This window comes from Ixodes scapularis, unplaced genomic scaffold (assembly GCF_016920785.2).
Source record: "Ixodes scapularis isolate PalLabHiFi unplaced genomic scaffold, ASM1692078v2 PGA_scaffold1__304_contigs__length_218370807, whole genome shotgun sequence".
Lineage (NCBI taxonomy): Eukaryota > Metazoa > Arthropoda > Arachnida > Ixodida > Ixodidae > Ixodes > Ixodes scapularis.
The window spans coordinates 148,091,250-148,108,881 of NW_024609846.1; the positions used below are offsets into that span (position 1 = coordinate 148,091,250).

Genomic DNA, 17,632 nt, shown 5'->3' on the forward strand with positions numbered 1-17,632 from the left:
AGGCGCCAGCCGTGGTCACCGCAATCTCCGAGGAAATTTTGTCGTCACGGCAGAAGAGCACGTCGCCACCGCCGCTTGACATCGACCCCGAGCTCCCAGCTTCTAGGCTCCCAGCTTCTAAGCGCCTTCCAGCCTTCGAGGAGAAATCTTTCAAATATGGCATGACGACCCAACGGCTGCAGACCTTGGCTACAGCAGGACGCTCGCCAGGATTCGAGAAGAGTACTACTGGCCGAGGCTACCGAAGACCGTTCACATCTACACTCGATCATGCCACTAGTTACAGCGACGCAAGAAACCACCGATGAAGCCGTCAAGATTTCTGCATCCGATTTCCCCCCGTCCACGCGATTTGAGCAGATCGGAATGGATTTACTTGGCCCCTTCCCGCCGTCAACGTCCGGAAACCGCTGGATAATCTTTGCCGCCGATTATCTCACACGGTACGCCGAGACGAAAGCCCTTCCATCAGGTACGGCTGCTAAAGTCGCCAAGTTCTTCATCGAGTCCATTGTCCTCCGGCACGGCTCCGCTGAAGTCCTCGTCACAGACCGTGGATCTTCGTTCATGGCCCAGCTGACGCAAAAGATTCTTTGTCTCAGTTGCATCGGCCATTGTCGAACAACCGCGCACCATCCGCAGACAAATGGACTAACAGAACAGCTAAAGAAAACTATCGCCGACGTGATCTCTATGTATGTCGACGTAGAGCACAAGACTTGGGATGAGGTATTACCCTACGCCACGTTCGCTTACAACACGGCGGCACAAGAGACCACAGGATTAACGCCGTTTCAGCTGGTGCATGGCAGAATAGTAACAACCATGCTCAACGCGATGCTACCCCACGAACCAGCTGACGATGGGAGCCCCGACGCCCATGTGGTTCCTGAACGAACCGAGGAAGTTCGCCAGCTCGCCCGACTCCGAATTCAAGATGAAGAACGTGTCGACGCTAACCGGTAAAACCTTCGCCGGATCGACGTTCACTTCAAGCCCGGAGACCGTGTGTGGGTTTGGATCCCGATACGATGACGCGGTCTAAGCGAGAAACTCCTGAAGCGCTACTTCGTACCCTACAAAGTGCTTCGTCCGATCGAAGATCTTAACGGCGAGGTGATGCCCGACAGAAGAAGAACATCACCACGCCGCCCACATCGACCTGAAGTCGTCCACGTCGTCCGCCTGAAACCGTACTATGCTCGATAGGACTGTGGACAATATCTGTCTCAATGAGTCTTAAGTTTGCCGTTATTTTTATTTGCTTTGTTTTGCTTTGTATCTCATCGGGGCGATGTACTTTTAATGGGGGGAGTAATGCCGTGCGCGCAGCTGGCCAAGTAGGCAGCACAGCCGTGGACTAACGGGTATCGTGCTTGTCTCCCACACGAAGTGCCAGGGTTCGAGTCATGGGAGTTACTCGTCTTTTATTTATTATTTCTCTTTAATGTTTTGGTGAATTCGAGAAAAGTGTTGTTTATTCTAGGTCCGAATGTTCCACGCGTTGGACCTCCTACGCCGATTATTCCAGAAGCTCACACGTGCACATAAGGGGCTCCTCGTGGCGAGCCAAAGTCAGTCTCGCCCCCGCGTTCGATCCAGCTGTTACGCCGCCATCGACGACCGCGACGCTCTATTATTATCGTCTGTTCCCTTTTTGTTTCGGGCACAAGTTCACTCCCTTAAGCGTTTAGTTCACTTCAGTTTTCGTCGCCTCATCACTTGTCATTCGTGACAGTATGTTGCGCAGGCCCAGGGGTGAGATTATGTCGTAGGGAACGTCATTTTCCGCTTCTACCGCTCAAAACTGTGTGCTATGGGGCGTTGACGAGAAATCTTTTTTTTTAGGGTCCTTTGCATTACGTCCCAAAAAGAAAAACGCCTCCCAAAAGTCTAGGAAAACTTGGTCAACCGTTCTCTGATTTTTGTACAGTTGTTAGACCAAGCTACTGCATGGAATACTTCTTCAACTAACGACGCTTCAACTAGGGATGTTTGACTATGCAACCTAAAACATCATGTATTCGTGTTAGGGGGGGGGGGGGGGGCAACCATTTGCTTGACTCGCTTAATGATACCCTTCCTTGGGCCTGGACTGCACAAAAACGATACAAAGGAATTGTAAAAAGCAAATAAATTAAATATTTCGTTTCTCCCTGGCGCGACAGACAACAACACGAGATGAATATTCGTGTAATTATATTGAGAAGCGCGCCCAACTTTGATGTATCATCGGGCGGGCGGCTTTCTGCGATTTGTTTTCCCCCACGACGCTGCTTATTACAACGTAACACGGGTATGCAATCCCTCTCGGCACAACGACGCTACATCGACAAAATCCAGACACTCTAGGTTTGAGCGTCTTGACCAGGGTGTAAGGTAGACAGGTGGGGAAACGGCCCATAGAAGCCTACCGCAGCGCCATGACCGGATTGTGTACTCGTCTGCTTGCGGGTACGCCCGATTTGCGACAGATAGCGCTGCGGCGAGAGGAAAAAAATTGGAATTAGATTTGCATGGAACTCTATGGGAGAGTGCGCAAAATAAACCGAGCACGACAGTACTCCACTAAAAATCCATGAGAAACCATCTCCGTCAGTTTAGCCGGTCGCTACCGGTCGTCCACCTGGAGTGAGAGTTTGCGGTGCTCCACATAGATGGCGCCATAGAAAAAGAGAAAACCAAGGGGGACACAATCCGGTCGCTCATTTGGTTCTTGTTTCCCCACCTGTCTATCTTACACCCTTGTCTTGACGCAGCCGGCGCCACCGGCGGCATTCGGCGCGCACGAGAGTTGCCGGCGTGAAATGGGTCTGTATCCACCTCGCGTCGGCCGCGCCTACGCCGCTGGGCCAGTCTCTCAGCAAATACTAAGCGCGCTAACCGGACAGTAGCAGGATGGTGCCTAGAACGCGTCTTCGAGTGGTGTGTTTACCGTGTCCAAAAAAAAGTGGTCCTTCGATCTGCGCCTGTCATATGCTGCCGCCGGTCGCGATCCTGGCTGTGTCCCAGTAGCGGTGGCGTATGTGACAGACGCCTGTTCTGCTGCAGGTCGCTTTATTGCGTGACAGTCGACGGAAGCTTCAGCAGCAAGAAGTTGGGACGCCATGAAGACAGCCACACTCGCGTTCGCTCGTGCTTTTCGCCAGCATTTCTACAACCAACCGCCAGGATCGCGACATCCGACAGCGTGACAGTCGTGCTTCTGTGACGTCATTTGCTGCCACTTCGGGAACACTTTTGATGTATGGGATGCATAGGACGCTAAACACATTAGACGAAAACGCGTACGAGGCACCATAGTAGCAGTAGCTACGGGAGAAAATGGTGGCGTACTCTGAGAAGAGCGCGCGTGAAGTAGCGTTTTGCGCATGCGCTATGGTGACAGCGCGCATCAGAGAGTTAGAATCAGGTTAAAGTGTATAGACTAGACGGTTATAGGCCTGTCCAAGAATCGCCTTGCGCGCTGGGTTGTGGAACGTCTTCCCAGCATGCGCAGTAGCTCTGTTGTGCGGTATGTTAGACGCTGTGCATGCAGGCACAGATGCTAAGTCAGTGTGCATGCAGGCACAACTGACTTAGCATTTTGTGCCCGGGTGATAAGCGATGAAAAGAACTGTATGACGTGTGCGGCTTGACCGCTCATTCACACTGGAAGCGGATCCGCGTTCGCAAAGCGGTTGCAAACGCGGTTGTATAGAAATCCACTACAATTGCACGCGCACTCGATGACATCAGGTGCGCGTGCAATGGACTTTTTCCACATACCGACGGTACCAGGCGGTGGCTGCACAAACTAAAAATCGAGGAAGTGACCTACCTGCGCTACCAATCAATAATGGGAGCTACGCTACCAGTTTCTTCGCTCTCTGAGCAGCGGCGCCTGCCCAACGCGACTTTAAAGAGGGGCATCCGTCGCGTCCACCGAAACGTCGTGTTTTCCTTTCCATCGACGTTTTTTTTTTGTGTAACACAATTACATATATGCTGCAGTTACGTGTTCTACTCGCTGATATACAGCCTCCTTCAGCATTTCCTCGATTTTTCGTTCCGACTTCCGCCGCTTGGCATCGGGCGCTCGCGCGTGCGCAGAACGCTTCTCGGAAAAGGTCCATTGTACTGGATCTTTATACAAACGCGTTCGTAACAGTTTTGCGAACGCGGATCCGCTTCCAGTGTGAATGAGCGGTGAGTGACGCGGCCGACTTCAGTCAGTGCTCGCTTGCGCGTGGAGAGAAGTGTCGGAGAGGAAAAGGATTTGTAGTTGCGATCAGGGCTGGGCAGTATTACTATACAAATGTATCACTATAGTATTTTAGTAATTCAATATGTATTTCTATTTCTGTATCGGCATACAAGTTTTCAACTGTTTTGGTTTTGTTTTCAAATTTCAGTGTCGAAATATATTTTCTGTCATAATCCTGGTATCGCGACTCTCTTAGGATCAGATGTTATAGTCGATATCTTCAAGGAATCGTTGACCTGTACATACACAGAAGTTCAAATCACCCATTTTTGTTCTGCTCTTTTTTTTTCTTTTTTTCTTTTTCGTGAGGTGGATGTAAACTGATGTGAAGATCAAGATTCCCTCGAAAAGTTTTTTCCGTGACGGTACATGATCCTCTTTTCTATTTTGAAAAGATAACGAAATACTTTCCCTGACTTTAAGTGGTCGACTATTCCTGTGGAATTCAAAAGTTGAAAGCACCGCGAGAGTGCCCCACCAAAAGATAGGAGAGTACAGGTTCATTGAACGGTGACGCAGTAAGGTCATAGCTAAAAGAGGGGTGCCTATGGTACAAAATCCTGATGGCGACTTGACACAGAATCCCAAATTCCATTTTTTGTTTACCACAGACTTGAGGTTTATCAAAAATGAATTCTCATGAGCTCGCCTCTTCTTTCAGTTTCTTCTTACCAGTGACGACGTGAGGTCGCTTGAGAAGACACAATACTAATTTAGAGAACCCTGTCCCCCCAAAAATAAATAAATAAAAGGTGTTAAAAAAGAAGACCTCTCCCGTTTTGGTGAAAACGAAAAAACTTGATTCTCTTAATGCTATACCAAATTCAAGATGCTTATTAGGTGGTAAATTTGGTTCGAGCCTAAAAACGTCATAGCCAATAATCAGGCTGCATCTTACAGTCGTTTTTCGGTTTAAGAAATATATATCGTATTGTAGACCAGGGTTTTTTTTTTCATACTCACTATTGGTAGCAGCCAGATAGTCGTACTGAACTGGGATGGGCTGTATTGCGATACTCATATATCGAAATAGTATATTAGAAATACATCTTGTATTTGTATTTTTGTATCGCAAAACAAATTTTCAACTGTATTTTGTAATTCTATATCGAACTACATTTATGAGTATAAACTTGGTATAGCGATAGAAGCAGAGTCGAATGTATCTCGTTACAAGTTTCGAGTAGTCGTTAATTTATTTTCCATACAAATATTTAAATTTGATCATAGAGGTAGTAAGGCTTTTGGTTAATAAATATCGCGCGATTTATGCACATAGTTTTTTCTTCATTGTATACACTATACTAAGGGACATAATTTCTTGCAAACGGTCAACTTTCTCGGACATTCCGTGGCATTACGGTTTTTCAAGGAAAAATCAAAATTCTAATTGATTTGCGTTTTATGATACACGGGCAGCTACAGTCCTGGGATATGTTAAGATATTTTGTCAAGAAAAACAAAAAAAGTCATAATTGTTTAAATGTGGCCTGCAGGGTCCAACGCAAAGCAACAGTAAAGCAGCGTTATAAACTCAATGTATGCCGTAAAATGTAATCACTGCTTGTTAATATTTTATGAATCTCATCTCATATATTCCCCGGAGAACATTGCGGTGCTTGTTGTTATTCTGTTGAAATTCTCAACTTAGTGCATTTAGAAATGCCTTGATGTGCAAGAAAGCTGGGGATGATGAACTCAAAGCTATGGGTGCCCATGACCTCGTGCACCATGAGCGGCCATCGAAATTCAGCGCGCGGTCTTTGTCTTGGTATCTCCTGATATCCAAGCTAACTTAATCCTACTAAGAATGAGGACATCTGAAATATGTGTTTAGCAAAGTATATTTCGATGTCCGTATTTCTGTAAAGTGTGTTCAAGTAATAATACTTTCAAGTACTTTTTTTATATGTTGGAATTGCATTGCTGATACGTATCCAGATACCCTTTAATAAGTGTATTTCTGTGCCAGTAATTTAGGCATTTTTGGCTAGTATCCCAGCATTTCTATTTTTAGATACATTTTAAAATATTTCGCCCAACCCTGGTAAGGAGTATAGGAACAACTCATAGTGCATTTCATTTTTATTTCTTTGAACAGCGTTTTTCAGAATCTGTATTTTGTACCTAGCTTAATGTATCCTGTTTTTGTATTTCCAAATACGTTTGTGGGTATTTCGGCCCTACCATATATTTTTCGTTGTGGCACATTCTGTACCGCCAGACTTCGCTGTTAAAGTGGTACTGGCAGGAAAATCTAGCACCTACTTCGTTGTATGAATGCCAACCATGTTCCGGCCACGCCACAGAGAGATCAGTTTTCTGATCGAAAAGCCACCAAAGCATTATTTAAAACGAACAAGCCTATTTCCAGATTGCAACTGGTGGATGTTCACAAAGCTACTTCGAATGTCGTTATGTCACCCTTCACATAAAAGCAGCGCCGCTCCGCGGAACTATGGCACCGAGCTCAGAGCGCGCGTAGGCTGTCATACTTGACAAAACCGGATTTTTCATTTCTCCCTCGCCTCTTCAACTCCCGCGGGGTGCGGGCAGATGGAAGTTTTAAGCAGAGCTCAGTCACTTTCTCGCCACCGCTGTCATTACCAAACGAGTCATCGGGCAATTCGACATCGGGCATCTCGAACGGCCAGGTTCTAGCGCGTTCACGCCACCAAGTGGCGTAGTTTACAACCGCGCCAATGTGCCTGTAGTCTTGCCGTCGCGAGCACATGACGTCGCGAGCACTCCAGAGGCATCGAATCTCCCGAGTCTCATCACTATCTCCCATGGCTGCTCTTCGAGCGCTAGCTGGAATCGGCCGTTTCAAACAAAAAAGAAATAGAGCAATCCTTTCAAAATACAAATGTGCGATTGTCACACGCAGATTTTGCTGATCATTTTTAACTTCATTTTGAACGTGAGATACGTGCAAATTTTTTTTCCTAATTTCAGTATCCTTTTAATCCCAAAAATTGATGCGTCTGTTCGTCCATCTATCGGTACATTTCCCCGCTAAATTTAGAGGTAAAATTGACGTGAAGTGTCGCCGCGACATACTACTGTGACGTCAATTTCCTTCTAAATCTTGCGGAAAATTTGATGTCACGAGACCTGAATTCATGTGACGTCAGATCCCGTGACCACTTTTTGTGACTTCATGGTCAGGTGAATGAAACCGCGAATTGAACCCGTAAAGTCAATCTCCCCACTAAAATTGAACGTGACAATGAAAAACAATATATTTTCTTCTCTTTCGAAAACGATTGTGTAATGTCTTCTAAAGACATTCAAATGATCGCTCTATGAATACTGCATTACATCCGTTGTACATAGGTTGTTCTTCTGTCACATGGTCACACATAATGGGGGAACTGGGAGCGATAGAGGGTAGCTTAAGCGGCATTAACGAGGTGCTTCTGGCCACCAGAAAGAGTTGCGAACTGACGTCATGTGCGAGCCATGTCTGCGACTGCGATGGTAAATGTCGCTGGTAATAGTTTAACAAAGCATGCGCTTTATCTCCTGAATTCTTCAAAGAGACCCTTATGAAGGACAGCCAGGAAGAGCCGTCACGTGACGGTCTTTCAATGACGTCACAATACTTCTTTACGTGAAGATATCTTGTGCCGACGCTTGACATTGTCCACAGTCTCGTGACATCGTGAAGTAACGGTGCTAGATGACCGAGCTCTGCGACGCCATCGGATATCATAATGTCACGGGACATTATAAAGCCCCGTGAAGTTATGTCATCGGGTGACATCACGGTGTCACGCGACATTACACGATCACCTAAGTGACTTAACAGTGTCACATGAGGCCACTGCATCACGCGACGTTTGGACGTCACGTGACATTGTGACGTCACACGCCAACGTAACGTACACTCTTAATCTGGGGCCGTCAAACGTCACGGCCATAGGCTGTGACGTTCAAAGTTTTCAGGACTTAGCCGCGAACTGATCCGGCCCCGTCAAAATAGTCGTATGCAACGTCACGGCTGCAGTTGGCCCTTCCCCTCTTTGATGGTGCGAATGGCTATATAGGTGGCTCCGTAGGCGGCCCTGTAATTTTTGGCGGCCCGTTTGTGCAGGGCCGGCAAAAACGGGCCGGCTATGCGCATAATAGCGGGAAAAAACACTCTGCTCTCCGCTAGATGACGGCAGTAGAGGCCGCCCAGTGTTCTCCGCGCGCGCAGCCAGCCTGCAAGGACGATGAATCTCGAACGTACGAAGTACGAATCTAATCGGAAGCATCTGCGGGTGACATTTGTTTTCTTATCATGGTGATGTAAGCCTATGTTAGAGAATGCGCCGAAGCCGCGGGACAGTGAGTTCGTTCTTCAGAGTGCTCACGTCGAAGGGTATCAAAGGAATTCGACGCGGGCGCTGTAACCATGAGGAGCATGTGAATGCGATGCGTTCACACGGCCCGCTGATCTGGCGGCACGACCAGCACGACCACCCCTACTGAGCCAACTTGGCAGGTGCCGTTACTGCGGGCACAGTCCTCTTCAGCATAACCGACTGGGTAATTATGTAGCTCACTGACTAATAACGAATTAGAGTCCATTGCTGAAAGAGTTCCTAACTAGTAACTTGTGTTCTCGCCCACACAGGACAAGTGGGACCCTGTCCTGGACGATACAGGTATCTATACACAATATTTTTGTATTCTAAAGAGCACCGTTTGGAACCGCCTCTTTTCATATTATTCAGATACCGGCTGGCGTAGCCGGTGGAAAGCGGAAAACAGGTTTATCTCGTTTCACCTTAGCGTGGACTTACCATAACGGCTACAAGCGCGAACTCTTCGCGTTTGACGCCGGCTCGGCTGTGCACAAGCACTCGTGGTGGGTGACAATTTTTAAAGTTATCGGTTCACAGTTGCAGCCCTTACGGTTTGCCTATGGTAAGGTAAGGCAAAGAAAGCTAGCCGGCTTTGCCTCGACAGTGGCCACCAGCATTTTACAGCGACAAGGTGTAAATAGTTTATAGGGGTGTACATTTCTCTTGCCGAAGTGTCCGCCAATAGAGCACGGCGTATACGGCGCACTCATCAGCTTGCCGTCCGAGGTATATCGTCGCGCGTCTCGGCCGGCGTCGACAATCGCGTTGGGCAAAGGAGGACGGCCACACAAGGAACATTTATACTAAAATTAAGGATGAATGAAACATCTAGAATACACTAAGTTTGCCCTTGTGCGTCCACCCTCGTTTGCTGACGCGGCCGTCGACGTCGGTCGAAACGTTATTTTTGTGTGAATGAGTTTATAAGCTTTCATTAGGGTAACTGAATTTAAGAAATGCATTGTATTAAACAATATTTTTGAAAATAAAATGTCAAACTATTTGTTTTACAATATTTGACGCAGTTTAGCAAGGTCTTTACCCTGACGTGACCATACTTTTAAATTTAGTAATTACAGAAAGTTAATTGTTCAAAATTTTTGACACCATAATTATTTGAACATCAAACTTTATAAATTTTCATATTAAACTAAATTAGGTTTTTATGTGCAACGTGTAATTTTTTAGCAACGATTTAGCCAGCGTTTCATGACGCAGCCTGTATGATTCATCCATGGACCTGTAGATCCTGGCAAGTGGACAACTTCAGCTCCCCTGCCTGCAGGTGGCGTCAAAATTTACTGTTTTGTTCCCACTCTTAAAACTGCCATCAAAGCTATAGGGCCTATCCATATGACGTCAGACTGCTTTTTTAATGTCGAGTGACTACAAACAAGCATGGCCGCCGAAAGCAATTTTACTGTTTTGCTTTCGGCGGCCATGCGGTTATCTTATTGGCAAATTTCTTTTGCTTTTTTTTCCCGTAGAGCATATGAATAAACGTTATGTTAGCGGCCATGTTTGTGGCCGATGACTCAGCATCTGAATAGACTCCAACGTCCAGCAAGCTAATTTCTAAAAAAAAGCTGTTTGATAAATTTTAGAACGTAATTAATACACATGACATGTTCTCTCTCCCTTATTCTCTTATAATAAAATGCTGAAAATTCTTAATCGCAGCAGCATCGTGCCTTGACGACAGAGGCAACTGGCCTTCGGACGTGCCGCGGAGACCCGTCTTGTGGCACGAGGCTCCAGCTGACTGCAACACAATTGGCTCGGATAGCGCACCTTCAACTGCGGCGGGTCCGAGTTCGCCAAGTGTGTCAAGTGAAAGCAACGACCATGCTTCCACCAATGTTTCAGCAAGTGACACAAGTTTTCATTTACGTTTCTGTTTTATTGTTTGAATTTGGTATTTATTAGAACAAAGCACCACCTGTATCTTCAGCTGTGCATCTAATTTAAACAAATAAATGGATTGTTTACCTGCGGACCTACTGTTCTTTTAAATGTTTAGAAACCATCGGCCTCGCCCTTGAAACAATTCATGTATATTTACTTTCCCCTTGAGCACTCGGGAAGTCAATCTCTAAAGTATACAAGTTAAGCTTGGCAATGCTTTTCCAATATATTTTGCGACTCAAAAATAAAGTTGCGACGTGACTATGTGCATGACGTCTCACAAGAAGACTTCAGGCTCAGTGGTACGTCACAGCTTTATTTTTATGGTGAATATTTGCTGTACTTCTCAATTCCCTGGCTTTCTTCGTGGATCACGGTCCTGGACCCTCCGAGATACTCTGCGGGGAAGTGGGCGACGCGACATTTTTATAGCCACCAGGAAACGGGCCACCTAGAAGACGGGCCAGCTAAAAAACGGGCCAGCTCAAAAACGGGCCAGCTCAAAAACGGGCCAGCTAGAAAACGGGCCACCTAGAAGACGGGCCAGCTAGAAGACGGGCCAGCTAGAGAACAGGCCAGCTAAAAAACAGGCCGGCAAGATCCAACTTGTCACGGCAAATTTTGGGGCCACCTAAAAAGTGACGGCAAACGGGCTGGCAAATTTAGGTGGCCCCAAAATTTGCCGTGACAAGTTGGATCTCATTTGTCACGGCTATAGGTGGCTCCCTAGGTGGCCCCAGATTAAGAGTGTAATGGCCACGTGATTGCGCTCTATGACCTCACGATGTAACGTGACATGATGACATTACGCGACATCATTACGTCACGTATCCTCAGGGTGTCGAGTGACGTCATGCGACATTCTGACGTCCAATGATGCCCTTGACGCAGTAGAGTCACGTGACCTAACGTGACTGATATCTTGAGGTATCATGAGGTCGTGATGTTACGAGATATTATGACATCGAGTGACGTCACGGACGTGTTACTTGTGACGTGAGAGAGACACGGGAGTAAGTCATACCGATCGTTAACAAGATGAATCCAAAGAACCCTAAACAGCTCTACCTGTCCAAACAATACGCTGGGCAGCTCTTTTTTAATCAAACACTTTTTGGTTCTTGGTGTTGACTAGGCTGAGTAGATAGATTGTAGTAATTGGTATTACGCATGTCTTGCGCGCAAAGTGCATGCAAAACAAACGATGTGCACGTGATAACCCCTTAGTTTAATTTTTTTTGTTTTTTGTTGTTGTTGTTTTCAGAAAAAAAGTACGAACCTGGCGGGCCAAGCTGGAGGCAGCGTAGCTCGCAAATTTTATTTTTGGCGTTTCGTCCTCTTTTGCCTGAAAAAAACGGACAAATACAAATGAGTGGGAAATTTCTACCATTATTGCATTCTTTTTTTTACGAGTGGAATACCGGATGAAGGGCTTCCGTGATGCACTGCTGCAGGAAACTTGGAACAGAAAAGATGCATTCATTGAGGCGAATGATGCTTAGAATTATTTTACTTGTATTTAATATATATATATATATATATATATATATATATATATATATATATATATATATATATATATATATATATATATATATATATATATATGAAGAGAGAGATAAATAGAAACGTAGCGCAGGAGGACGAAAAGTATATACGGAAGAAAACGCACCTGCGACGGTTGTTGGAGTTTTTAAAAAACATATTATTGGTAAAGTTGGCCGACGTTTTGGCCTGAGAAAGCCGTGTCTCAGGTTATATGTGTTATATGTTTTAAAAGCTCCAACAATCCTCTCAGCTGCGTTTTCTTCAGTATATCTATATACAGGGTGTTTCAGAAAACTCAGGCCAAATCGCTCCTGCGAGAACTACACATCGCAACAAAAAAAGGTTTATGTCATTCTGGTCCCGCGCCAGGGGCCCATCTAGAAATACTATTAAAGTCCGGGATAATTAAGTTGTTAATTATTTTTTGCGTAATTAACTTTTTTAATATTGTGTTTAAGGGCATGGTTTCAATTAGAAAATTGCTCAGCATCATCAAGGAACACTAAATCAACCAATCGCAGAACGATAGAAGGCACGCGAAGCATTTTACGGCTTTCTGAAAAACCGCACAAATTTTCCTGTTTTTTAAGTTTCGGTTTGCTATCGGAGCGCACCTCGGCTCGGGCGGCACCGCGCCCCGTGGAGAGATAGTGCAACCAGCATCTGCTGCGTCGCGCGATGACGGCGCTGCAGAGGCTGGTTGCACTTTCTCTCCGCGGGGCGCGGGGCCGCCGGGGCCCAAGATGGGCTCAATAGCAAACTGAAACTTAAAAACCCGGCGAATTTGTGCGGTTTTTCAGAGAGTCGTAAAATGCTTCGCGTGCCTTCTATCGTTCTGAAATTTGTTGATTTAGTGCTTTGTGACGATGACGAGCAATTTTCGAATTAAAACCATGCCCTTAAACACAATAATAAAAAGTTAATTAGGCAAAAGAGTTAACATATTAACTATCCCGGACTTTAATAATTTTCCTAAATGGGCCCCTGGTCCAGGACTAAAACAACACAATCCTTTTTTCGTTGCGATAAGTAGTTTTCACAGGAGCGATTGGGCCTGAGTACTCTGAAACACCCCATATATATGTATATATATGAACGAATATGTGCAGATGAATGAACCGTACTTAATCCAATGAATCAAAGAATCAGAGTTTCCAGGAACCCGCCGAAAGCCAAAAATTGGCGGAGCCAGGATTTGAACTCTGGAAGCACGTACCACGTGACACTAAGCGTCGTACCGCGTTCCACGCGGCGGCGTGTGCTTCCAGAACACCTCCGATTGGATACATTTCCTTTCTTGTGCATTAATAAGACAGGTAGGAAACGCCAGAAAGCCAAGGTGGAGTGGTGTAGTGGCTAGCACGCCCGACCGGACATTGGGAGGCCCAGAGTTCAAATCCTGGCTCCGCCAATTTTTGGGTTTCGGCGGGTTCCTGGAAACTTTGATTCTTTGATTCATTGGATTAAGTACGGTTCATTCATCTGCACATATTCGTTCATATACTCCTCGGAGACCACGTACGATGGTGTGAAGTGCCCGTGTTATATATATATATATATAACACGGGCAGATTATATATATATATATATATATATATATATATATATATTCTCAGCCCAGTCGAGAAATACGTAAGCCATGGATTACGCCTGAGTTGAGTAAAAAACAAAATTAGAGACAAGCTATACAGTTGCTTGGTAGAAGAGCGTGTTGGTTTAAGTCATGGATGAAGAAAGAATAAACAATTAAAACAGGGACAACACAACCACATCTTTCATGAAAGATGTAGTTGTGTTGTCCCTGTTTTAATTGTTTATTCTTTCTTCATCCATGATATACAGTTGCGTTTTCAATGCTTGTGCATCCAATGTTTTGGCAATCTTTAAGCAGTACCAACACAAACTGAAAAAGAAGCTGCGATTTTCGCGGACGGAATACCATTCCTATTTTTTTAACAATAAGAAAAGCCGACGTGACGTGCAATTATCCAGTTAAAAGAAACAAAAAAGAAATGCTTACATCCTAGTACCTCGCACGTGCCTTCATCGAAACTTTAAGTGAATGGGAAGGAATTGCCTGGCGCCGAATCGGATGATGCATTTAACGATTTCTTTACAAACATTACTACATGTGGTTGCTCTTCTCCGGCTTGAGGATATGTGCGCATTCGACATGATAACGCAATGTTTATGTAACCGGCCACCGTGCATGAAGTATTATCAGTAATACAAAATCTAAGTAATCACAGTAGCGGTGATATTGACGACCACCAGATAGGGCATATGAAGCATGTAGTTGATATTATTGAATATATTCTCACTGGTATATTTAACCTGTTTAGTTACAGCACTTTTACTGTTCTAAATGGAAGTAACACAAATTACATTACTTTACACAAAGGGACATTAAAATGACCTGGAAAATTAAAGCCTACTTTATGTTCTGCCAGTATTTTCAAAGTCTATAAAAAACGCACCACATATTTTTAGATTTATTGATAAGTGTAACTTGCTGACACCACACCAATTTTTTTTGTGTAAAAACTAATTAAGCAAGTTTGCTTTAGGTGAGCAGAAAACATACGATATCCTTACATAATTTTAAAACATATATAAGGTTCATGGGGCTATTCGTCGGTTTTTCAAACTTTGGCTTAGTATATTATAACATATTGCTTGAAAAATTTAACTACGGTGGTATACGTGGATGGGTCTTATCGCTTTTAAAGTTATGTTTTTTTTGTCAAAAAAAAAAAAAAAGACGGGCGGATAAATAATATGGGCTCAAAGGTTCAACCTATGTTTTGAGGTGAATTACAGGGTAGTGTAATGGGGTCACTACACTTCAACGTTAACTTAGCAATACCGTAAAAAATAGCTCCATAGCAAAATTTATTATATATGCTGATAATACAAAGATATGTTTTGTTCATTATATTCATTAGTTCATAGATTTAAGTTTTGATACGACGAAAACACTTTATATCTGCTCAGTTTTTTATTCTACGCATTTGAAAAAAGCAATAGCCAGTTCGATTCCAATAAAAAAGAGTCCATACCCGCACATCAGCAAATCATCCTAAATTCACTTCGTATAGATGATGTAAGTCATTTTAAGTGTCGTGATGTCATACTTGTTGCCGCAATGTAGTGGGAGAATCGTGTAAACCACTGATACTAACAGAAAGCTCAAATTAAGGGCGTAGCTAGTCGTACCAGATGCCTTCTTTCCACACGAATGAATTACCTTCTTTATATCTTACTTTTATACCCAAATTTTAATGTATTGCTAACAAGTTGGGGCGGGGGATATTTATTTTAAAACCTATCGCGTGTTCATTTAATTAATAAATATATAGTCTGTTTCAAAGAACGCAGTCCGAATCGCTCCTGCGAAAACTAAGCATCGCACAAAAAAAAAAGGTTGATGCCGTGTTGGTGTCTGCCCAAGAGTCTATTTAGAAAAAAAAATTAGCGTTTTTAAAAAATTGTTTTTGCTCTGTTTTTTAGCAAGTAACTTTTTATTTGTTCATTTTAAGGCCATCGTTCCAATTAGAAACTTCCTGGGCATTATCAATAACACCTATATCAACACTTTTTGGACAAATATAAAGCATGCCGAGCATTTTACCATGTCTTGAAAAATCCTTCAATTCTGACGGCGTACGCTGGTTTCGGATCCTTATTCAAACGGATCTTGGCGGCATGTGTCCTGCCCTCCGATGACTGAAGCGCGGAACCAGTGCCAGCCAAAAGGTCAAAGCTGCATCTTGCAATGTCATGCTCTTTAGAACAGCGAGGCCTTCCTTATCGGCCTGCCATGCACGCGCTTCGCTTTGTTCTTTACGGAAGGAGGCGGGCGGGCAGGCGGGACAGACTGGCGAATTGTCTGGCCTTGGTTCCGCGTTTCGGCCGTCGGAAGGCAGGACAGCTGCCGCCAAGATGCGCTTGGATACGAATTCGAAACAGAGTACGTGTCAGAATTGAAGGCTTTTATAAAACATGGTAAAATGCTTGGCATGCTTCATACTTGTCTAAAAATGGTGTATGTAGGGGTTATTGATGATGCCCAGTAATTTTTGAATTGAAACTATGGCCTTTAAATGAACAAATAAAAATTTACTTTCCAAAGAACTTTAAAAAAAAAACTATTTTTAAGCGTTACTATTTTTTTTCTAAATGTGCTCTTGGGCCCTCACCAACACGGCATCAACCTTTTTCCTGTGCTATGCTTAGTTTTCGCAGGACCGATTCGGCCACCGTTTTCTAAAACACCCTGCATATTCGGCATGTTTATAATGTTTCGTGTAATGCACCAAGTAAAATTTGTTTACATATATTTTTTATTGATAGCAGGCGGCGCTTAATATCGACGCGGGCCATTTGCGGCACTCCTCCAAAATAGGCTAAATTGATGTCACGCCGCTCGATACGGCTCTAACATCACGCCGCGCATCACGTCACCTTGTTACCTGGCGTCAGCTGACACCATGACGTGACATTGTGAAGTCAAGTCACGTTGGACAGTGACGCCACGTGACTTAATGACGTCAGGTGACCCCATGTGTCACGTCATGTCATGACATCACGTGACACTGTGATATCAAGTGACATTCAAACGTCACATGACATACGTCATCACGTAACACCATGATGGCACGTAGAAACATAAACATGACACTTCTGATAATGCAAACAGTAAAAACCAAGCGTTTTCGCTAATTATATTAGAAAGGTTCACGAAACATAAAACGAATAAAGCTATACTTCGTTTCAGCTTAGGTCCGAGCGGCCGATGTTATGAGCCGAAGTGCCAGTCAAACAGCGAAAGAGCAGGCCATGACGCACTACGTCATGGCTGCTCTCTGCAGTTGATAAAACCAGCCGGTATTCGCCGTTTCTCTGTGCACTGCTCCTCCGCCGGCTAGTCAAGCGCAGAGAGCACGCAAAGACGTTGCGCTTTTTACGCTGTTTGATTGTCCCTTCGGTACATAACATCGGCCGCGCTCGGACCTAAGATGAAATGAAGTATAGGTGGGTGTTAAGCTGGCGAAACCACAGGCGTGAACTTGCACTCTAAAAAAAGTATGTGCGTCTACTTTCACGCACAACACTCGGAGAGCCAATCAGCGCAACTTACAGAGACAGCTCAGCGAATGACGATGCCGAAACATATGTTTAGACCAAAAAACGCAGTTTGAGTTGTGACATTAAGCAATGCAAAACGTCACGCTTGCATTGCTTAATGTCACAACTCAGTCTGCGTTTTTTGGTTTAAACAGATGTTTCGGCATCGTCATTCGCTGAGCTGCCTCCGTAAGTTTCGCTGATTGGCTCTCCAAATGTTGTGCGTGAAAGTAGACGCACAGACGTTTTTTAGAGTGCTGCAGTAGGAGCTATACGCTTGAAACACGAGGGCGCGAATTTGGGAGTGTTCTTTAGTGTCCACAAGACGGTGTTAGTTTATGCCAATAGCACTGCATGAGACGTTCAGGCAGCCGAACCAACGACAGGGAACGGTTCATGGACTCACATTACGTTTCGTCGTTTCTTGGATTTTAAACTTGGGCACGCGATTTTC

At 44.6% G+C, this 17,632-nt stretch overlaps 1 protein-coding gene across 1 annotated transcript in view; it reads right to left on the reverse strand.

Moving 5' to 3' along the window:
* LOC115323868 (neprilysin-11-like) overlaps positions 1-17,632 on the reverse strand; it is a 138,773-nt gene that overhangs the window by 17,399 nt on the left and 103,742 nt on the right. Inside the window, exon 17 of the mRNA XM_029984376.2 lies at positions 11,783-11,848. Within this exon, the coding sequence (XP_029840236.2) occupies positions 11,783-11,848 (66 nt within the window). The remainder of the gene's footprint in view (positions 1-11,782; positions 11,849-17,632) is intronic.